Below are 24,157 nucleotides of genomic sequence, written 5' to 3' on the forward strand. Positions count from 1 at the left end.
TTTATTTTTAAAAATTATTTATTTGATAATTTCAATATTAGTAATATAAGGCTTAAATTATGATTTAGTCCTTTAACTGTATTATTTTTGCACTTCAATATTTAAACTATAATTTTTGTTTAATTTTATCCTAAAAATTACTAACGTAAATAAGAATGTGTTAAGTCTTTTTTTTTTAACTTTTGGTATAAAATGGGACTAAAATGATATTTTAATTACTATAATATGAGATAAAATTTAAGTATTAAAGTGAGAAAAAATATATAATTCAATATGTAAATCGTAACTTAATACGTAATAAAATATTTTATAAAATTTTGGGCAGTAATCAACATTAATTTTTTTTCTTTTATCCACCACCAGCGGCTATGACTAATCTCTTTGTTGTAGGTGCTCTTCGAATAAGTAAACGGTTGGTCACAAAATGCAACCCGTTTTCATAACTACTTGGTTAAGAGATGAGGTAAGCAATCACCACACCACACTTCATGATTAATATTTTACTTCTTTAAAAACAAAGAAATCATTTTATTTAACTATGATTTTTAAAATAAAATTAATTTAATATTTTTCATAAGAAGATATTTACATGCTTATTATATTTAAAAAAATTATCAAAAAATTACATTCAGTAAAAATTTAATATAATTATCAAACATATTTATAAAAAAAATTAAATATTGAAAAAAGTCAACACTTTATCAAATATTTTTTTTATTAAGGAGGGTAAAATCTTCATGCAACACATCAAAGCAAAATTAGGAGGTTGAGACTAAAAGTAAAAGCTAATAACCATTCATTTTGTAGCCTTTGCTAAGCAATCAACCATCCTACTGCATTCTCGATGAACATACTTAATACCAATATCCTCAGATGGCATGAATGACATATGAATCTGACTGTTGTGTCATTAGAGTATCCTTAACATGATGCAACATTTCCAAACAATTTCTTTCTAACAACACATCACGACAATCATGCTCCCAAGCTTACTCAGGACTATTAAGAATACCCCAAAGTTTCACCTCATAAGCACTACACAGACCGATATTCCTTGCAATTCCCAAGCACTACAATCTAGATGTGTTAGAATTAAGTGACCCGAATTCTTATTTAAATAAAATACGATGGAAAATAAAATAAAAGTAAAATCCATATAGAACTAGACTTCTTTTATTTTATTTTAGAATAAGGTTTTTTTAAACCTTTTAAACTCCATCTATTTTATATTTATTAGGATAAAGTGTTTCAATCCTACTAGAATATGACTTTACAAGCCTATAAATAGACATAGTCTATTTCTCTTGTATTGATTCAAATTTTCGACATAGTGAATTTTCTTCTCCTCTGACCGTGGTTTTTTCTTGAAAGGGTTTCCACGTAAAATTTGTGTGTTATTTTATTTTATTTTTCATAAATTGGTATCAGAGCTTTCGGGTTGTTCATCTTAATCATAGTAATTGCATCTTTGAAGTATGAAATTTCGCTGTTGGATCGCAACACCAGATTTGCATTGTGGCATATTAAGATACAAGCAGTTCTTGCGCAGATGGATCTGGAGGATGCCCTGCTAGGGATAGATAAGATGCCTTCGACATTAACAGATGAAGAGAAAAAGCGGAAGGATCGAAAGACGTTAACACAATTTCATCTGCATTTATCCAACGAAATTTTGCAGGATGTGATGAAAGAGAAGATTGCTGCTGCATTATGGAAAAGGCTAGAACAAATATGTATGTCGAAAACTCTAACAAGCAAGTTGCATATGAAGCAACATCTTTATGCTCATCGTTTGGAGGAAGGTGCGTCTGTACACAAACACTTAACAGTGTTTAAATAAATTCTCTCAAACTTGGAGGCCATAGAGGTTCAGTATGATAAGGAAGATCTAGGGTTGATTCTACTTTGTTCGTTGCCCCCGTCTTATTCCACCTTTAGAGACACGATTTTATATAGCCGCGAGTCTCTCACAGTTGATGAGGTTTATGATTCTTTAACCTCGTATGATAATATGAAGCATCTTGTGGTTAAACCCAACTCTCAGGGAGAGGGTCTCATTGTTCGTGGGAGACAAGATCGAAATGCTGATGATGATCGTGGTAGGACACAGAAACAGAATCCTCATGGTAAATCTAAAGGTAGATCGAAGTCTTCAAATAGAGGTAAAACTTGTAACTTCTGCAAGAAGAAAGGGCACATTAAATCTGAGTGTTATAAGCTACAAAATAAAATTAAAAAGAGGCTGCGAATCAAAAGGGAAAACAACCAGAAAATTTCGGTGAAGCTGATGTTGTAGAAGACTACAGCGATGGTGAACTTCTAGTCGCTTTTGTCAATGATTCTAAAGTAAGTGAGGAGTGGATACTTGATTCAGGCTGCACCTTCCACATGAGTCTCAATCAGGATTGGTTTACAACTTACGAAACAGTGTCTGAAGGTGTTGTTTTGATGGGAAATAATGCTTCATGTAAAATTGCAGGTGTTGGAACAATTAAAGTTAAGATGTTTGATAAAGTTGTCAGAACACTTAGTGACGTATGGCATGTTCCAGAATTGAAAAGAAATTTAATTTCGTTGAGTACTCTTGATTCAAAAGGGTACGATACACAGCTGAAAGTGAGGTTTTAAAGATTTCCAAAGGGTCCCTTGTTATGATGAAAGGGCAGAGAAAAATTGCCAAGTTATATGTTTTGTAGGGTTCTACTGTTACTGGTGATGTAGTTGTCGCTTCCTCTTCCTTGTCAGGTGATGATATTACTAACCTTTGGCATATGCGCCTAGGGCATATGAGTGAGAATGACATGGCAGAATTGAGTAAAAGAGGACTTCTTGATGGGCAAGGAATTTGCAAACTAAATTTCTGTGAGCACTGTGTTTTTGGGAAGCAAAAGAGAGTTCGATTCACTAGAGGAATCCATAACACAAAGGGAACGTTGGAGTATATTCATTCTGATCTATGGGGGCCATCCAGAGTGCCTTCGAGAGGTGGAGCTAATTATATGCTAACCTTTATTGATGATTTTTCCAGAAAAGTTTGGGCGTTCTTCCTGAAGCAGAAAAGCGATGTGTTTTCTGCATTTAAGTCTTGAAAAATTATGATTGAAAAACAGACGGGAAAACAGACAAAATACCTCCGTACAGACAATGGCTTAGAGTTCTATTCTGATGAGTTTAATAGATTGTGCAAGTCAGAAGGGATTATGAGACACTTGACAGTTCGTCATACTCCACAGCAAAATGGCGTTGCAGAATGAATGAACAAAACGATCATGGAGAAGGTTCGATGTATGTTGTCAAATGCCAACTTACTGAAGTCATTTTGGGCAGAAGCAGCCTCTACTGCATGTTTTTTGATCAACCGATCTCCATCCGTTGCCATTGAGAAAAAGACTCCACAAAAGGTATGGTCTGGTAATCCTGCTAATTATTCTAATTTAAAAATTTTTGGGTGTCCTGCGTATGCTCATATTGATAATGGAAAATTGGAACCAAGATCCATTAAATGCGTTTTTCTTGGTTATAAAATTAGTGTAAAAGGGTATAAGTTATGATGTCCTGAAAATAGAAAAGTTGTGATTAGCAGAGATGTTGTTTTTGATGAAACTGCTATGCTACCTAATTTATCTCTTAAAGACTCTTCCAATAAAGAAAACCAAAAGCAGGTAGAGCATCAGATTAATACAGAGTCAACTCCTCAAGCCATAGCAAAAATTGAAAATAGAGTTGCTTCTTCACTGCAATACTCTATCGCCAAAAACAGAACTAGAAGAGAAATTAAACTTCCAAATAAGTATGCCGAAGCTGATTTAGTTGCTTATGCTTTAAATGTGGCTGAAGATATAGATGCGAATCAAGAGCCATCTAATTATTCTAAGGCGGTTAGTTGTGAAGACTCAGAAAAGTGGATGTTTGCTATGCAATAAGAGATGGAATCACTCCACAAAAACAGAACATGGGACCTTGTGAAACTTCTTAAAGGTAAAAAGGTTTTCGTTGTAAATGGGTATTTAAAAAGAAAGAAGGGACTCCAGGAGTTGAAGAACCCAGATATAAAGCAAGGCTTGTTGCAAAGGGTTATAGTCAAATTCCAGAAGTAGACTTCACATATGTGTTCTCTCCAGTTGTTAAGTATAGTTCGATTCGAGCTTTGCTTGATACTGTGGCCATGCATGATTTGGAGCTTGAGCAGTTAGATGTAAAAACTGCATTTCTGCATGGAGAACTTGAGGAGGATATTTACATGCAACAACCAGAGGGTTTTATAGTCTCAGAAAAAGAGGACTATGTTTGCTTGCTGAGAAAGTCCCTTTACGGTTTAAAACAGTCACCAAGACAGTGGTACAGGAGGTTTGATTCCTTTATGACTTCTCATGATTTCATGAGAAGTAGTTTAGACAGTTGTGTTTACTTTAAGAAAAACAGTGATGGTTCTTTTGTGTATCTACTTCTTTATGTTGATGACATGTTGATAACAGCAAAAGATAAATGAGAGATAAGAAAGGTCAAAGCCCACTAAGTGAAGAATTTGAGATGAAAGATTTAGGACCAGCAAAGAAGATGCTTGGTATGGAGATTCTCAGAGATAGAAAAGCAAGTAAATTGTACCTAAGTCAGAAGGGGTACATTGAGAAAGTTCTTTGTAGGTTCAGTATGCAGAGTGCTAAGCCTGTTAGTACTCCTTTAGCAGCCCATTTCAGGCTTTCATCGGCTTTGTCTCCACAATCAGATGATGAGATTGAGTATATGTCACATGTTCCATACTCTAGTGCAGTGGGATCTCTCATGTATGCTATAGTTTGTTCACATCCAGATTTGTCATATGCAGTCGTGCAGTTAGTAGATATATGGCAAATCCCGGTAAAGAACATTGGAAAGCAGTTCAGTGGATTTTAAGATACTTACGAGGTACTACTGATGTTTGCTTACAGTTTGGAAGAACTAAAGATGGAGTCATAGGGTATGTTGATGCTGATTTTGCTGGAGACCTTGATAGAAGAAGATCTCTCATAGGTTACGTCTTTACAATCGGAGGTTGTGTAATTAGTTGGAAAGCCACTTTGCAAACTACAGTCGCTTTGTCTACCACTGAAGCTGAGTACATTACGATTACTGAGGCTTGTAAAGAAGCTATTTGGTTGAAGGGACTATTTAGTGAACTCAATGAAGACCTTCAAATCGGTACAGTATTTTGTGACAGTCAGAGTGCCATCTTCCTTACAAAAGATCAAATGTTTCATGAGAGAACAAAACATATTGATGTTTGGTATCATTTTGTTCGTGATATTATTGCTCGTGGTGATATTGTTGTGAGCAAAATTAATACTCATGAAAATCCTACAGATATGATGATTAAGTCACTTCCTATAACCAAGTTTGAGCATTGCTTAGACTTGGTTGGTGTTCATTGTTGAAGTTAAACCCTTAAGGGGTTTTATAGAAGAGGTGGAGAACTTGTTCGCGATGAAGAACTTGTTCATTGAGAGTTTGTGTCAAAGTGGAGATTGTTAGAATTAAGTGACCCGAATTCTTATTTAAATAAAATACGATGGAAAATAAAATAAAAGTAAAATCTATATAGAACTAGACTTCTTTTATTTTATTTTAGAATAAGGTTTTTTAAACCTTATTAAACTCCATCTATTTTATATTTATTAGGATAAGGTGTTTCAATCCTACTAGAATATGGCTTTACAAGCCTATAAATAGACATAGTCTATTCCTCTTGTATTGATTCAAATTTTCGACATAGTGAATTTTCTTCTGCTCTACCCGTGGTTTTTTCCCGAAAGGGTTTCCACGTAAAATTTGTGTGTTATTTTATTTTATTTTTCACAAAATGCATCTCGGATCACACCGTTCGCCATACTTATTCCGTTTCCAAGTTTTTTTTCCTCATATTTTTAATATTTTTAATTTAGCTTTATTTAACACAAATTATATTATATGACGTGTTAATTAAAAGTCAAGGCATGTCATTAGCAATTTACAGTATTTCCACATAATACAAAGAAAATACCACATGATATTATTCAACAATTTTAACACATTGGTGTTGATATTTTAAATTTTGAAAAATACAAGCAATTTAAAATATAAAAAAAAATATTAAACGTGCAATTATCACAGGACGAATTGCAGAATTAGACCAATAATAAAAAAAAATGAAGTGAAGAATTTTATAAAAGAAATAGCTATTTATTAGATGTAATGGAAAATGCCCATTAAACGACACACATCAAATCAACAATGCTTGTTGAACAAATTTGAAAGAGAAGTTTCCTCTCTGTTTTTTTCAAAGTTGCCAACTTTTAAGAGATGGACCAAGTTGCCATTTCTGACTAAAATTGTGGAGTGATGAATAAATTTAATCACGTTTTAAAGCTGACAAATTAACTGTAATTATTTGATAAAACCGATTATTTAATAAGTGGATTTAATTAATGGAGCCAACCCTTTTTATAACAGTGTTTCCTTATAAATCGAATTTTTATGTTTTATTTAGTCATTTATAATTGCAATGTCTATAGTTATGAAGTTTGAACAATCTCATTACAGGTTGTGATTATATTTACTCTTTTTGATATAATGTCTAGAACTATTCATAGTCCATCACAACCCATAAATAGGAGGATAATGTGCTTCAGCGTACTCGAACCCACGTTTTCTAGCAAAAATGTATATGTCAATCGAGTTAAGACTTAATCGGCACATTCTTTATTAAATTAGTTCTCTATAACAACATATTGTCTAAATTTTTAAGTAAAATTATAGCTATTTCATATAAGCAAGTCTATTTGTTATCATTTATTAAATGAAAATAAATTTATTTTAAAATATTATTTTAATAAAATGATTAAATTCCATGTAAAGAAATTTATTAATAATATTTTATTAAATAAAAATAATCTTCATAAATGGAATTAAACATATCAATTGAAGAAACTATTAAGTTCCCTGATTAAATATTTTATTATGAATTTAGACCGTTATAAACTTATAAATTGATTACTTGAATTTAATAACTAATGATAAATTAATTAATTAATTTGATAACTTATATTTATTAATTGAACTTGTTCGATTTATTAATTTTATAATTAATCATGTGAAAAAATCTAAAATAAGAGATGCATAAGAGCAATAACACAAGCACATGTTATACGTCTTTTAATTTTGTTAATTTGATTCCCAATTTCTTTTTTTTAAAAAAAACATATTTCTCACTTTATTGTAAACTTACAACAATTATCTCTTTATAACAGCATGTCACCTCTTTATAACAGATAAAATCTGAATAAATAAGTGAGACTGTTATAGAGATGGTTGACTGTATCTAAAAAATTAAATACTGAATAAATTATACACATGATTAATTTTTAATTTGCTTTCAAAATTATAAAACCTCTACCACTTTTTTATTTTCTATCAGATAATGCTCTATTAATTTATACTTTATACTAAATTATGTCACACTCATGTTAAAAGGTAATAATTATATATATAATCTAACACCAAATATCAAATCCACATTTTAAAAAGTTTAATTTTGTCTTTACTATCAATCCAATTTGAGAATTTTTTAAAATTAACATTATATAATATTAAAAATAAAAAATATTAAAAATAGTTTATGATATAAACCTTATAGTAATAGATATAGGTCAACACACTCATGGGTAAAAGTATTGTAGAAGCTTTTGTACTAGAAGTCGAATTATATTTTGTTCCCTTTACTAAAAATAAGTAAATTAGTTCATATATGTTAAATTAAAGAGCAAATTTGTCCATTCTGTTAAAAAATCATCATTTTGTATGGTTAAAAATTGATGTGTGATCTGCCGTAATTTGACATGTCAAATTAGGCTCCTTATTACACTTAACGAGCTTATTTCCGAGCAATTTATATATTTTTTTCATGTTTTTACTTATTTTTTATTTTTGGCTTTAATAAATGAAATGTTGTGTTTTTACTACTTTTGAGACCCGAAATGGCTAAATGTGCCATCTAGGATCTAATGGTTGGTTGAGGGTTGTAAAGAGTCATCAGAGGACTGAACGTGAGTGAAAACATCGCCTAAAAGAAGGGTATCGTGACATCCAAGAATAGAAGTCGTGATACCTCAGGCAATGCTGAATTAAAGATGACTGAAGCCCTTCACAATGATATCACGATATCCAAGTATATGTATTGCAATATCCAACTCTCAAGGGATCTCCCAAGTCAAGGCTAACGAGGATATCGCGATATTGTTGACGAGGCAAACAAAAATGACTACAGGGACAGTCATTGTCTAACATGTTCCCTAACTAAAATTAGATGTCTAGGGGCAAATTGGTCCAAAATTTTGCGTTGTAATCAAATATTAAAAAGCCACTTTTGGTAGAGAACAAGAGTATAGTGTGTAGTGTAGGCAGAGAGAGCTTTTTAGTTTAGGGCAGTGAGAGCTTTTTAGTTTAGGCTTAGGGTATTTCCTTCTCCATAGCTGTAGGATTTAGTTTCTCTACAACTTCTTTATTTTCCTTGCATTTTCTTAGTGAGTTAAGTTAGTTTTTACTGTAGCTTAGGTTCATTTATATGTTCAGCACCTTAAACTTGCTTGTAATCATATTTTAATCTTTCGTTTAATGTTGTTCCAGTTGTTTTCTTTTCCTCTGCTAAAAATCTTAACTTAGGTGTTCTTGGTTATTTATTTTACTTATAGTTGTTTGCCTTCATCTTTTTCAAAGTAAAAACCCAAGCTTTCATCTTTTTATTGAGTTTTGCATCAATACCTCCTCGCTCAAATCGAAAATTTGGAGTATGAGTTCGTTGAACTCTCACACATACTTCCTAACTATGCCTTGTTGCGTAAATTGACGTAACTTTGTTCGACCCTTGTTCTCAGAGGTAAAACTATGCCTTGAATTCCTTTTGGAACTCCTCTAAAGTCTTAATTGTGGTTCCACCACGTTTCTCACTTGTGGACTTATGATGCCACCATAAAAGAGTAACATCACTAAAATACATAGCAGCAATATTTACCTTAATAGCATCGTCAATGATGCTTTTGGGATGCAAGTATTGCTCTATTCCCCACAAGAAGTTATCCATATTATTTGCGGACCTTGTCCCTGTAAACTCTTTTGACTTTGGGACATTTATATTGTGGTTGAGTATTGCACCCAACACTCTTTTACCACGGTGACTCGACACACAAGCTCCCAAATCTTTCGAGAACCAATTTATTTCTTTCTTGAAACAGAAAATCCATATCCAAAAATGGCATCAACAGCCACCACTTATGGCACCATCATCTCCAACCCAACCACCTTTTCCTCATATGCCAAACGCATGCGTTGCTTGTGGCCAGAGCTAGTCTCCCTCTCTTCTTTTTGTGTCCCCATCTCTCCATTTCCTGTTTCTACCTCCCCATCTTTGCTTAACTCTTCTTTGGCATCCATTATTCTGTGAGGTACATCCCTTTGTTTTCTCTATAAAAAACTAAGATTTTTGGGGTTTATTATTTTGTCCAGTTACCATATGCTACCCACTTTGATTTTTAATAATAATTTCTTTAGCCAATAGCTTATTTATAATTTTTAAAATAGGGTTGGGCATATTTCGTCATGTTAGGAATAAGTCAAAGAAGCAAAACAAAGCATTTCAATAATCCCATGACCAAACTATTGCTTCTTTTTAATCAGGAGAAAATTGGATTTTTGGGCATAATTTTGAATTCTATTTCATAAAAAAATTAAAAACCTATTCTCATCCTAGTTGGACATCCAAATTGGCATTTAAAACTCATTTGGACTGCCACATACGATTATCGTTAAGGAAGTAATGGAGCTTAACAACAGAGTGATCACTTCGTAACAAAACACTAACGTAAGTGACGAAAACGTAACATTTCAAACATAAATGACTAAAATGTAATTTCAGAAAAATAAAAGTGATTTTTTATAGTTTACCCTATTTTATAGCATATTTTTATTTTTATTTTACAAAATAAGATAAAAAAATATACTATTTATTAAGTGTTTTACTAAGTTGATCTTACCAACTCGGTTAGAAAATTATAGAAATACCTTTTTGTAATTAAAATAGGTTATACTATTTGAAGGTAATTTAATCTTTTCATTTTAACAAAAAACAATTAAAATTTACATATGGTAAGATTTGCACGCACACCAATCAAATTAATAAAACCTTAAATTTACCTATAAACCAAAGCTTAATTTTGATATATTTTATACAATTTTATTTTAATATATACAAATTATTATCTTCATTAATTGTAATTATAGTGCATTTAGTATTACTAATCTGATATATTTATGTATTTAAATTTCGTTTCACTCATAATTTAAATTATTTTTTATTTTAATATTGTAAAAAAATTAATGTGTTATTATGATTAGTTAGTTCTAAATTATATGTTTTATTATTTATTATATTTTTAAACATGCATTTATATTCTAAATATGTTATTTTTACATATATACGTATGATAGGATTTTTAGTATTAATAAAAAAGATTGAAGTATGGGACGAAAGAAATACGAATATACCATAGATCATATTCAACATTTAAATAAATTAAATAATGTTATATGACATCACACACATCAAAAAAATTAAATATTAATAATAATATTTTAAAATAAATTTTAGTTAAGTGTATTTGATAAATTGAAAATTTAATTAATGCTGAAAAATTGGGATTGAATTTTATAAATGTTGAATTTGTATTAAAAAATTATTTGATAAAAGTAAATATTGATTTTTAAAAGATGATGTACCTATCTAGTTATCTTATTCAATATTTTTTTTATTAAAAATTTTTATATTAAGTAAAAAATTAAAATAAAATGGTTTATCAAACACACCCTAAATATCATGATTCAATGAAACTAAAACTGAATTAGAGGTATTACGTAAGTGCATGTTTGATAAATTGAAAAATTAAATACTGAAAAATTAAGAATTAAATTTTTATTGATAAATTTTATAAGTGTTGAATTTATGTACTTATTTTAATTATATAATATTTTTTTCAAATAAAAAGAAATAATAATATTTTTATATTTTAAAAAATTACATAAATATCTCCAATAATAATACTATGCTTTATAATTTCACTCTCATAGTTTTTTCTCCCAAGATTTTGTTGAGTGGAATAAAATCAGTGAATCAAAATTATTATAATTATAATTATAATTATAAAAATAATACACAAAATTCTGATCAAGGCGAACGAAGAAGAGATAAAAGGATTTTATCAAAAAAAAATAATAATAAAAAGAGATAAAAGGAACATTTAGCTAATTTGACAATTTTTCTTAATCTGGTGATCGATTTTTTCATATTAGTATCGAAATTTAGTAATTTTTCTTAATTTAATCTTTAAACTTGAATTTTGTTAAAGTATAATAAATTAAAAATTTGAAATTATGTCATATAATCATGTTAATTTTTAAAATTTTTTATCACGCGGCATAATCTCAAAATATGATATCCTTATATCTCAGAAATTCAAGTTCAGGAGCCAAATGGAGAAAAACTATTAAATTCAGGGACTAAAATGATAAATTTTACCGAATCCAGGGACCAAACGTTTACTTTATTCCAAACAAATTATCGCACGCTGCTTTTGTTACCGTCCATATCGGCACGTGACGTAAGCGGCGTGCCCTCCTTGCCCTAGTCTCTCCCACTTGCACTGTAGTTTTTATAAACCCAATAAAAAGGGAAGTGCGGCCAGCAGACTTGCGCTCTTTTCAAAGCCTCTCGTCTCCTCTCCATAAATCTCTCTCTCAACGCAGAGCGAATAGGCGGAGACTTCCAAGAATCTATCGCATCAGCTAATCACGCTCCAAAGGTAACAATTTCTCTAAATTTTCAATAATAAACTTTTTAAGCAAATATCAGATCTGAATCTGATGTTCTACTTTTAGCTTCAATCTGTTCTAGTTCATCACTGTTTCATTCTGATTATGTTTGAAATGGTTTTGCCTACGTTCGATCTGATCTATCGTGTATATATTGTTTTTTTCTTGAAATTTACGCTTGATTCGTTAGATCTATTGGTGTTTACTGCTTTTGGTTGCAAATCGGTAGTGTGAGAATCTGTTTGGTTTGTATCCAACTCTCACTTGTTGAAATTTTAGATCCACTGATTTCCGTCACTTTTAGAGAGTCTCCTTTTTCACTCAAGAAAATTGATCATTTTTCACTACCTTCAGATCAGCTTCTGTTTTCTGCCTTTTCAAACTTCAATACGAGGCAAGATATATATGTATTTATTTGTAATATCCCTTACTGAAATTACTTGCATAAATTCAAAAAAGTTGATATGCTTATACATGCAGTGCATTTTAGATTATTGTTTACTGTTCTATATGGTATTTATTTTATGGTTTCTGCTTAAAATTGCCGCGTTGATTATGTTATTGTATCTGTGTTTCAATTTTGTATGTCCTTTTGTTTTTACTTCTAGTAATATGTTGTTCTTGATGAGATGTTCCAATCTTGCGGCATATCCCCTTAGTATGCCTTTTTGCACGGTTTACTCTTTCTTGTTAAAATAAAACCGAGCTTCGATTTGATGTCTTCTATATTTTGTTTTTCTTGGCTATAACATTTTTGTATCCATGATCTTACATCTGGCTTTGTTTCATTGTTGACAATTAATATGCATTTCTTTTCATTCTATTCTGTGTGTTCATGTGCTCATTTTCTTTCTTTCAATGAAGTCAGAATGGATCAGGTTCAACACCCATCTGTCATGCAGAAGGTAGCAGGCCAGCTCCTTCGTTCTAGCCATTCTCAAGATTTTCAAGGTTATAATGGGTCTTTCAGGAGTCCTGCTCTATACCAAAGGCGTGCTGCATATGGCAATTACTCCAATGCTGCACTGCAGTATCCTGTCCGGGCTTGTGGAGACCTGTCTATGGTTCCATCAACAGCTTCAGCTATTTGCGTTCAAGCCCCTGCTGAGAAAGGATTTGCCAGCTTTGCCATTGATTTCCTCATGGGTGGAGTTTCTGCTGCTGTATCAAAAACAGCTGCTGCACCAATTGAGCGTGTTAAGCTTTTGATTCAGAACCAAGATGAAATGATCAAAAGTGGAAGGCTCTCTGAACCTTACAAGGGTATTGGTGATTGTTTCAAGCGAACAATCAAGGATGAAGGATTTGGTTCTTTGTGGAGAGGAAACACTGCCAATGTTATTCGTTATTTCCCCACTCAGGTTAGCAATTCTAACTTTTTATATATTACATTTTCTTTCGATTATATTTATTGCTCTTGTTTCATACTTATTCCTTTGTTCATTTTTCTACAGGCCTTGAACTTTGCCTTCAAGGATTACTTCAAGAGGCTTTTCAACTTCAAGAAAGACAGAGATGGTTACTGGAAATGGTTTGCTGGGAACTTGGCATCTGGTGGTGCAGCTGGTGCTTCTTCCCTTCTCTTTGTCTACTCCTTGGATTATGCTCGAACTCGTCTTGCAAATGATGCAAAGGCTGCAAAGAAGGGAGGAGAGAGACAATTCAACGGGCTTGTTGATGTCTACAGGAAAACCCTAAAATCTGATGGTATTGCCGGGCTTTACCGTGGTTTCAACATTTCATGTGTTGGAATCATTGTTTACCGTGGTCTATATTTTGGAATGTACGACTCTCTGAAGCCGGTGCTTTTGACTGGAAGCATGCAGGTTAGTATGCAGGATGTTATTTGATACAACTATATATATTGTCTTGTTACTTAAGCTATATTTTTTTTGTTGTAATGACATCTTGCTCTCTGTTACCTTTCGATAATTACAGGATAGTTTCTTCGCTAGCTTTGCTCTTGGTTGGCTCATCACAAATGGTGCTGGCCTTGCATCTTACCCAATTGACACTGTTCGTAGAAGAATGATGATGACTTCTGGTGAAGCTGTCAAATACAAGAGCTCGCTTGATGCCTTCTCTCAGATCTTGAAAAACGAAGGTGGCAAGTCTCTATTCAAGGGTGCTGGAGCTAACATCCTTCGTGCCATTGCCGGTGCTGGTGTGCTCGCTGGATACGACAAGTTGCAGCTCATTGTTTTCGGAAAGAAGTACGGATCCGGTGGTGCTTAAATATAGGGTGGTACTATCTCCCTTCTTTTGTTATGTTTTAGGTTCTAAAGATGGCGATGAAAAGCTCGACACATTGAGAAATTTATTTCGGCAAAAAAAAAATCATTAATAATTCAGATTTAGGGGGGGAAGTTACTCCCTAAACGATTTTTACATTTGGGATGTGAAATTTTGATTTACCCATCTCGGATTTTTGGTTTGGTTTTAAGAAATGAAGTGATGGATGTTTTATTTATATCTGAAGTTTCAGGTTGAAATTTGGTTAACCATCCATGGAAGTTAATTTTATGCTTTTGGCTGGCTACTGAAATGAATTTATATGATGATATTTGTTGTCTTGATGCACAATGTTGATTTGTAAACTGATTTGATAGAGAATTTATAGTATGAAATAGGAATAAAATAAAGTAGTGTGAAATTAGTATTTTATATTATGAAAAGAATAAAGTAGTGATATTAGAGAATGTATATTTTTGTTATATTAAATTTAACTTATCATCCACGCTGAAAACGATGGTTTCATTTTGGGTTAACTAACTAATCTTTGCTTTTGCTTTTAAATATTATATATATAAAACTCAGTTGTAATATTTTTACTGTTGTGCGCTTTTGTCAAATGTGACTTCAACCGGATTAGACAACCTTATGTTTCATGGAGATTTTTATTTGTAGGAGTTAAATTGTATATTTTTATTTTATTTTAATAAATTAGTAAATTAATCTTTATAAGTTAGATCAAAAAGAAAATTATTATTCTATTAAAAATTTTGTTCGTTTCTGTTATTAAAAATTAATCTATATATGTTAACATGAGTTATTACGTTACACCACATGTTAGTGTTTAAAGATTAATTTTTTTTATGATCTAACGTATAAAGATTAATTTATTTATTTTTTTAAGTAAAATCCGTAAAATATAATTTGGCTCTGATATGATCTCTCTTTACTCTTTTAGCTTCCATTGGTTAGTTTTTGACATGGCACTTTTTTGAGGATTTAGATTTAACTTCATACAAGTATTATTCCTTTTATTTATAGTTGTTTACTTTTTCTCCTTTCTGGTTTGTCTTTGGGTCAAAAATATCAGTCGTTTTGGTACAACTAAATTTAGGACTCTAAGCTGCTTGTACTGTTGGTGGAAATAGTTTTAGCCAAAGGCAAGTGTATAACCGTAAAATCTCCTCTAATTACAAATTTAGCCTTTAAATCATATTTAATGTTTTTTAAATAAAAAAAGGTAATTAAACAATCCATTTTATTTCATTTTATCTAAAAAAATATATAGCTACTAAAAACGTAAATTATCATAGCGTATGATAACAGTTTAATGACCGGTGAGTGAGATAAATTGTATGAAAAAGAAAAAAGAATAAGGGATAAATATTAAAATTATACATAGAATTTAATTTTGTTTAAATATACATAGAATTTAATTTTGTTTAAATATACTGTAGAAGTATCATTGAAGCTGTTGTATTAGGAGCCAAATTGTATTTTGCCCCTCTCTAGTAAAAAAAAGGCAAATTAGCCTATGTATGTAAGATAAAAAAGCAAATCGGTCTTTTTTATTAAAAAATTCATCATTCGTATTGCTAAAAACTAGTGTGGCTGAGGGGACAATTGAATAGTGACACGTGGTGTGCCACAAGTACCTATATAGACCAATTTACTTTTTGATCTAATTTGTAGGGACTTATTTGTCTATTTTTTCAATAGAAAGAGTAAAATGCAATTTGACTCATAATACAGAGGCTTTCACGGTTCTTTTACCATAATTACACATATTAAACTTTGATTTTGGTTTAAATGTATACATAAAACTTTGATTTTGATTCAGTTGTATACATTTATACATTTATTGAAATGAATATATCAATTTATTTTTACATTGGATAAGTATAATTATTTGTGTATGTAATATGTAAATGTAAAATGATATTATATTGATAATGATGTTAATTATTTATGATGGTAACGATAATATTCAAATTAATTAGATAAAAAGTTACTAAGCCAAAAAAAAGAGTTAATAGTTTTAGCCTATATCAAATTTATCAATGGTTTGAAATTCATTTATTTTAATTTTGAAATATAGGAGAAAAATACTATGACAATTTTTACTATAAAAAATAATTATTAAATTTTATTGGATTGAATGATAAAAAAATTGAAATTATTTTTAATAAAATCTTAGTTTAAATTTTGTAAATAAAAATGATAATATTGAGAGAATTTGTCTAAACTTGACATTAAATATAGTCGAGATTCAATATAATTTTAATATTGTAGATATTAGAATAGAAAATTAATATAAAAAAATAATAATAATTTAGAGATGGATTCGCAACTTTAAGCTTGTCAAAATCAGATTAGATTGGTTGAGATATTGGTTCAAAGAGAAAGGTTAGATCGATTGATTCTTGAATTGCTCAGAATCAAGCTAAAAAAGTTTGAATCGATGATTGAATTGATTTTCTTTATTTTTTAATATTTTTTATGATTTTTTAATAATTTATTTAATTAAACTGGATGGATCGATTGAATTGATGATCTAACTAGTTCGACCACCATTCTGATTCTAAAAACTTTGTTATTACAAGAAATAAAAAAAAAGTTTATTTAATCATAAAAAAACTAAAAAAAGGGTAAACTACACCTAAGGTTACTAAACTATTGGTAACTTTACATTTTAGTCACTTAACTTTAAAAAGTTACAAAATGATCACAAACTATTTGAAAGCTTTCATTTAAGTTACTAAATTATTCAAAAGTTTTTATTTATCTCACTAGCTCCAAGCAACAAATCGACAATTGGTACGATGGATCAGTATTGATTGACAAGAATGGTACCACTTGAACATAGATGCCCTAGGCACAATACTTTCACCTTTGAGGTTTCTCCTAAAACGAACCCAACCTCTCCTCAACAATGTTCATTCTTCTCATGAACGGTGGATTTCTAGTTTTGAAATGAATTTGGGTCATTAATGTTTGTTAGATCGAGTGGTAAAGAGCTCAATTTCGCTTTTTTGTGAATGGAGAATATAGTATTAGGAGAGTTTTGTTTTACCTCTTGTTTAGAGGTTGGACTTGGCTTCACTTTGGATTTATTTCAACCTCTGAAGAAAAAAAAACTCGGGTCTTCCCATTTATGTGCTAAAACAAAGCATAATTAGATATAGTCCTTTCAATAAAAAATGGAAGCTTTAGTCTATCAACACATGCTTAATTAATCTACTAACATTACTTGGTTGCTTGATGTTGGATTCACATGCATGAATGTGATAAGAAGGTGGTTTTTTTCTCTGTTCAGGAAAATGTAAACTAGTCGATGAGTATGAATGCATACAAATTCGGGTTTGGACAATACTGTTTACGGTCCATATGAGGTAAATGATCATTTGACAAGAATGGATGGATGTCTCGAGGACTTGGGACTACCGGTGGACACCGAGTTCTGACCAGCCTGCGGTTTTAGATATGCTGCCCGGAGTTGATGCAGTTGTGGAGATGCATTCTACACCCGAAGACTGTTAGTTGAGAAATACGTTTTAATCTACGTTTACAGGCACTCCGAATCATCAAAGCAATAGTAGTTCTCCGGTATGTTTCAAATTCCGAGTTGAACGGAATAGTTGTCGAGAATGAAACAAAGTTCAACTATTGGAGCTGATCAAAATTTCCGTCTTTATTATGAATTTATTGCCTTAGAAAGTAGAAAGCGGAAGCTTACTGTTATGATCACGAATGAGCAATGAAAATGCAAGCATTGGCATGGATGCTAATGTGGGGAAAATATGTCTGTATTTATTGACCTTGTCCGAGCCGTAGCACTCGTATATAGGCTTGAGTAAAATTCAATTCGACTTGAAAAGATAAAAAGAAATTCAAAATTTTGAGTTAATCGAATCGAATTATTCAATTTTTTAAAATAAATTTTATAATTCAAATAATTCAAATAACTTAAATACTTCAAATAATTCAAATAATAGATTGATGTAAATACACCTTTAGTCTCTATCAATTTTGGAAATGAGTAAATTAGTCTATTTTTCAACAAAAATTACGATTCTTTTAGATATTGATAAAAATTTCAAAATTTATTATTCGGATATGCATGAAAGCCCAACTCCATTGCGTTGTTAGAATCCATGTTGTATATTTGAAAGAGGTTGACCTCCTTGCTTCTCATGGTACAATCTTCTTGCCCTTGAGCTCCCTTTCTTCTTGGTCCATAGAGATAAAATGTAATGTAGGACTGGTGCCAACAGTTAATCACGGAAGAAAGGACTCACTGAGCAGGGATTACTAGCTAATACTAATATAATACTAATTTTCCTCTTATTTTGCTTTGAAATATTTTCAAAAATTTATTGTTTTAAATTTATGTACTCTAATATAAAATTAATTATATTGTAAGAAGATTTTAATTTGAAATGTTTAATTTTTTACATTTAACTCAAACAATTCTATTTGATTCAACTCGACTCGAATTTCATTTTACTCGACTTTGATTCAAAAAAATTCGAATCGAGTTAGGATGATAAAATAAGACCCGTCAACTTGATTAACTCGAAATTTTTTCACTTGATTCGATCAAACACTCACCCCTACTCGTAGTGCTTGTAAAATTGATTCATTTTAACTGAGAATATTAAGTTTGCCAAATGAAATTAGGATATAATCGAGTTGAGGCGCTATGGCTTTTTTGGGCAGACTGAATAGTGGGTCTAATGAAATTAGGCATTAAGACATCAAAATTCAATGGGTTCGCATTAGAGGTGCTCATGGGCAAGGGCGTAGCTAGGAGGCTGACAGGGCCCTGACTTCAATAAAATGGAAAAATTTTCATTTAGGCCTTTTAGAAATTTTTAAATTCTAAATTAGTAAAGGTAAAATTATACTTTGGCCCCCTAAAAATAATAAAAAATTGATTTAATCCTTTATAATTTACAAAAATATAAACTATTAAAAATTACAATTTAATTTTGTCCCCCAAAATTTTCTAGCTTCACCCCTACTCATGGGCCGGGTTAGGTCGGACCTAAGTATGATATTAACATATTTTATGCTTGACCAAACTTGGCCCAACTAGAAATATGGGCTTAAAATTTTGTCCAAGCTCATTCACATTTGCAAAAGACTAATCTAAGCCTATATTAAGCCCGCCCATATTATTTTTTAAAATTTTTTAACAAATATTTATATTATATTATTTTAATGTTTAATAATTTTATACATTTTTTATTTATTAAATTTTTTATATAACCATCTTAATATTATTTTAATGTTTACATTAGGCTAGTATTATATATTTAATAAAAGTTTATTTTTTAATATATTCTAAGTTACATAATATATAAAAATAACATAATATAAAATATTAAAAACTTAAAAACGAGTTAAATCAAGCTGAATTTGAGCCTTGAATATTAAAATTTAATCCTAACCCCTCTCTCTATATATTTACCTAAACCTAAATTTCAGATTTAAAATTTTTCCTAAATTCTCACAAATTTCGGAACCTAAACAAACATCCCGAACCTTTTAACAGTTGTAGTCGGCACCATTGCTTACTTTGAAACTTTTGTTGATTAGCTGCATTTCTTTAATTTTAATTTTACAGGACAGCTGTTTTTGAGTTGTTTGAGAATTTTCCACTCACTTTTTTTTTTTTGCCAGCAAAATTGTGGCAATCACTGTCCATATTTTGGATTGACGAATTTGATTATGGATTTGGGAAGGGCCACGTTTAGGATTTGTTGGTGATTTTTGGTTTTTGATTAAGTGAAAATGAAACCTCACTAATAAAACACTTCCTTTGTCTGGGGTCAATATCTTTTATATATATATATATATCAATTCTGACACATAATTTAGGTGTGAAAAATTATTATCGGAAAAAACTACAAATAGAAGAAAAAAAATTTATTAATGTTAAAAAATTAATAGTTAAGAAAAATTTGATTACTCTTATTTTAAGGGTTAAATAATCTTGTTATAATTAATGCCTAATAGAAAAATTATAGAGTTTTTTGAAGAGCCCTCGATCCTTCCCTGTAAATCCCTTATTTTATCTCTATTTTATATATTTAACAAGTATTAATATATATAGAAATAGTAGCGAATGCTGTAGAGTGTCAATGTTCCCAAAACAGCTTCTCAATTCTTGCGTCCTTATTATTTGTAAACCTTCGAATGGTACTATTAATGTTGACGCTGTAATCTTTGAGGGGTTGTGAGATGAAGAATAATAGGATGGTTCCCTTCATTACAAGACATGAACAGCCCAGAAAACCCAACAAAACATCGACCATATTCAAGCTCCAGATGAAGAATAATAGGAAGGTCCCCAAAACAGTGTTATAACCCGAGTAGAACTTCCGTAAAACAAGACACAACACGTAAACCACATAACAGATTCAAGAGCATTCCTGTTTTACGATGATGGTGGTGGTTGATGGAGACAGTGTGTATTAAGGGAAGCTACAGTGGGTGTGTGCTCAGTGGTGGCAATTGGCGACTGGTGAACGATGATGGTGGTGACTGGTGGGTGTTGGAGGAGTGGAGAAGGCAAATGTGTTTTCTTTGTTAGTTGATTTGAATGGAGAAAGTGGAGGAGAGGAGAGGGCTAATTGGACTGTGGGAAAAAGGAGTATAGGTTGGTTATCCAGGGTGGGTTGGGTTCGAGAAAAAAAAAACTTACTTGATGATGAACCCGTTTTTGTAGATAGACATCATTTTTTTAGGCGGACTGACTCATGATTAAGTCTAAATAGAAGACCTGTGATAATAATATAGAGATATAAATTGTATAATTAATTTCTTTCAATTATTTTCTGTAAAAAAAGAATTCTTTCAATTATTCTTATATTTTTGAATTAAATAGTTCAAGTTATTCGGATCAACTCGAATAAAAAATTAAAATTTTCAGTTTAACTCGAATATGAATTACACAGTTCGAGCTATTCCAAAATCCGAATAAGAAAAAATAAAACAACGTTGTTTTGATAAATGTTTACCCATCAACCTTACTTATGTAGTTAAAAAATCTTATACTTTGTCTACTAGTTAAATAATCAGTCAATGTAAACGTAACATTGAGTATAAATAATAGGATTCATTAACTCGACTCGAATCGAAAAAAAATTTAAATTAAGTTTTGTTTGTTAAAATAGTATTTGTCAACTTCACTAACTCGAAAATTTTTTATTTGACTCGGTCGAATACTCACCCCTAATTCTTATCGGATATATTATAATAATTACTATTATAAATTGTTGTTACACAAAAAAACAATATATTTGAGTAATGAATTAGACTCTAACAGAATGTTGCCTTTAAGGAAAAGAATGCTTTAAAAAACAAGGCTTACTTTACTGTACTGCACTTTACTGTGTTACCGGCCATGGCCATGGCCATGTCGAATAGTCGATGGCGACAGCGTCGTAGTTTGCGTACGTAACAGTCAAATTAGTCGAGGCCTATGCTTAGGTTCTTTTTCTTGTCTTCCTTTGAATAAAATAGTGTCTGTCTGCAGGTGTGTGTTAGTTGGTGTCTTAAATCTTAATTAATTAATGTTTTGCAGTCTAATTAACCATGCAAATCCCATGCATTGGGGGCGCATGCTGCCGCCTACAAATTTTAATATTATTCACGTTTCGTTACATTAATTAATTGTTTTTGTATACCCATAATAAGGAAACGTGTATTGCACAGTAAAAGTAGCTCCTTTACGACGCTTAGTCGTAATGATAAGGTATATTATATTCTTAAAGGGAACTCAATTTTGAATATTAGAAATATTATTGTTGAGAGGGGTAACTATAAACTCCGAAAGAAGTAGTATTTATGAACCATAAAATGGAGATAAATGACACTTTATTGTTGGGAGTGCGGGCAAAGCTAGAAAAATGTTTTGGGGATTGAAATTAAGTTGTATATTTCTATGAGAGCTAAAATGCAATTTCATCATTTTAATAACTTATATCTTGATAATCTTTTAAAGGACTAAATCAGAATTTTATCATTTTAGGGGTTCAAAGTGCAAGTTTACCATGCACTGAATTAAAATTTTATAAATTATAAAAGCTCAAAAGTTGGAATTTGCCATTTTAGGAGGGGTGAGGCCCTTTTCTAGTCTCCTACCTTCACCAGAGAGACAACCATGAACCCTAAAAGAATTAATTTTCATGGACTATAAACGGACATGAATAATACCTTATTGTTAAAAGGAGTAGTCACAAACTCCAAAACTATTAATCTTCATAGACTGTAAAACAGATATAAGAAATAATTTATTATTACGAGAGGTAACCATAAATCCGAGAAGAACTAATCTTCATGAAACATAAAATGAACATAAAAAACACATTTGGTCATACCTAAAAAGAAAAAAGAGAAAGGGAGTTGTTTATGGATTTGAACCGGACCAAATATTAACAAACATTTTTACCACTACACCAATGGTTTGGTATATATTGTCACTACACTCTATTGAAATTTGATGATTAATCATTCTAATGTAATTTGGCATAATATATCACGATGAAAGTAGAGGCACCAAAAACGAAATTAAACCCTTCTATATGTGAGATCAATCCCTTTTGTCTCTTATATATATATAACCTAATATACTATAATATAAATAGGGGTTATGCTTCAAGAACACGTGTGGGGTGTTATGTGAAATGGAAGCAAACAGGTAAATTTGTGTCTCCGACACATATGATGATTACCTTGTGAGTGAAGAAAAAAAGCATAAAAAAAAATCGAAAAAGACAATAATTAATTGAGTCAAATACAAGACGACCCTTTGTTGTGTAATGTATAGTGTATGTATATGTTATGTGGTTCCACTCCAACCCTAGGAGGTCCCCCTCCAATCCGTTTTCCACTCTATCCCCATCAACCAACAAACACCCCCTCCCTATATATATATTTGGTTAAATTTTAATATTAGTCCCTATGTTATATAGAAGTTCTACATTTAGTTCCTATACTTTAGTTTGGTTTTTTTAGTTTGTGTACTTTTTGAATTTTAGAATTTCAATTTTGATTGAGCAGTAGTTGTTAACTTCATTAAATTAAGTTCTCTTGTTTCTCAAATCTTAAGCAAAAAATATATTAGGTGTGTAATGCCATGTTAACTTATAATTTTCATATTTTACACACACAAAAGAGGCTAGCTAATAGGCTTAATTGGAGTCGTATAAGTCAAAACTGAAATTTTAAATTTTGAAAAATATGGGGATTAAGAATGACCAAATTGGAAAAAAATGGACTAAAGTTATTACAGCTTATGTATAGTAGAAAACTAATAGCAGAATTTAACCAAACGAACTTAATTGCTACCATTTGGGTTATGGCTTAAATTTTAAAAATTTAAAAGTACAAGGACTAAAATTGGCCAATGTACATGGATTGCATAGATAACTTATGCACATGGACTGCATACATAACTTATGCATAGTGTAGGGACTAATAATAGAATTTGACCTATAAATCTCTCTCTTTCTCATATATAACATATTGGTCTAATTGTAGTTTTCACCCTTCTTCTACACTTTTAGTTTAGGATTTAATCCCTCTATTTTGATTTAGTATAGTTTGATTTCTCCACTTTTATTTTAGGAAAAATAAATTTTTAAGCATTCGTCTTTATTACGAGTTAAACATTGTTTGATTAGATTTTTACCTGGCTTGATTATGTGACTAAATAACAATAAAGAAAAAAATACAGTCACCATTTTTAATGACAACAACCAAATGGTGTTAACGATTTGCACTTACTAATAACATTATTAAAAGTAGAAAAATAAATTTATGTCAAATTAAAGTAAAGAGATGAAATATCAAATATTAACATAGTATAAGGGCTAAAACCATAATTAACCATCATATATTTATTTATACATTATTCATATTCAAAGTTTAAAGCAAACTCCAAACCATCACTATCATCATCACCATTACCACCCCATGAAGCCTTCTCTCTTTGATCTTTCTCTCTCTCTTTCTTATATTCAACCCATCATTCCACACCAGTCCA

At 30.9% G+C, this 24,157-nt stretch overlaps 1 protein-coding gene across 2 annotated transcripts; it reads left to right on the top strand.

The window, feature by feature from the left end:
* The first annotated feature begins 11,725 nt into the window (after positions 1-11,725).
* On the top strand, positions 11,726-14,341 carry LOC107926278 (ADP,ATP carrier protein 1, mitochondrial-like). 2 transcript variants are annotated; one of them, NM_001399853.1, is made up of 4 exons: positions 11,726-11,861; positions 12,736-13,232; positions 13,326-13,697; positions 13,810-14,341. In NM_001399853.1, the coding sequence occupies exons 2-4, from the start codon at positions 12,741-12,743 to the stop codon at positions 14,104-14,106; spliced, it is 1,161 nt and encodes a 386-aa protein (NP_001386782.1). In that variant the 5' UTR covers positions 11,726-11,861; positions 12,736-12,740; the 3' UTR covers positions 14,107-14,341. The 2 variants fall into 2 exon arrangements, with proteins under 2 accessions (NP_001386782.1, NP_001314189.2); NM_001327260.2 differs by having other exon boundaries at positions 11,790-11,861; positions 12,740-13,232.
* Positions 14,342-24,157: the final 9,816 nt, after the last annotated feature.

This window comes from Gossypium hirsutum, chromosome A08 (assembly GCF_007990345.1).
Source record: "Gossypium hirsutum isolate 1008001.06 chromosome A08, Gossypium_hirsutum_v2.1, whole genome shotgun sequence".
In the NCBI taxonomy this organism is placed as follows: Eukaryota; Viridiplantae; Streptophyta; class Magnoliopsida; order Malvales; family Malvaceae; genus Gossypium; species Gossypium hirsutum.

What these genes read in the sequence shown, in the direction of transcription:
- LOC107926278 (NM_001399853.1), top strand. Translation starts at nt 12,741, where the DNA reads ATGGATCAGGTTCAACACCCATCTGTCATGCAGAAGGTAGCAGGCCAG. An exon ending in TTCGTTATTTCCCCACTCAG is followed by an intron (nt 13,233 to 13,325) that starts GTTAGCAATTCT and finishes ATTTTTCTACAG; the next exon opens with GCCTTGAACTTTGCCTTCAA. An exon ending in TTTTGACTGGAAGCATGCAG is followed by an intron (nt 13,698 to 13,809) that starts GTTAGTATGCAG and finishes CGATAATTACAG; the next exon opens with GATAGTTTCTTCGCTAGCTT.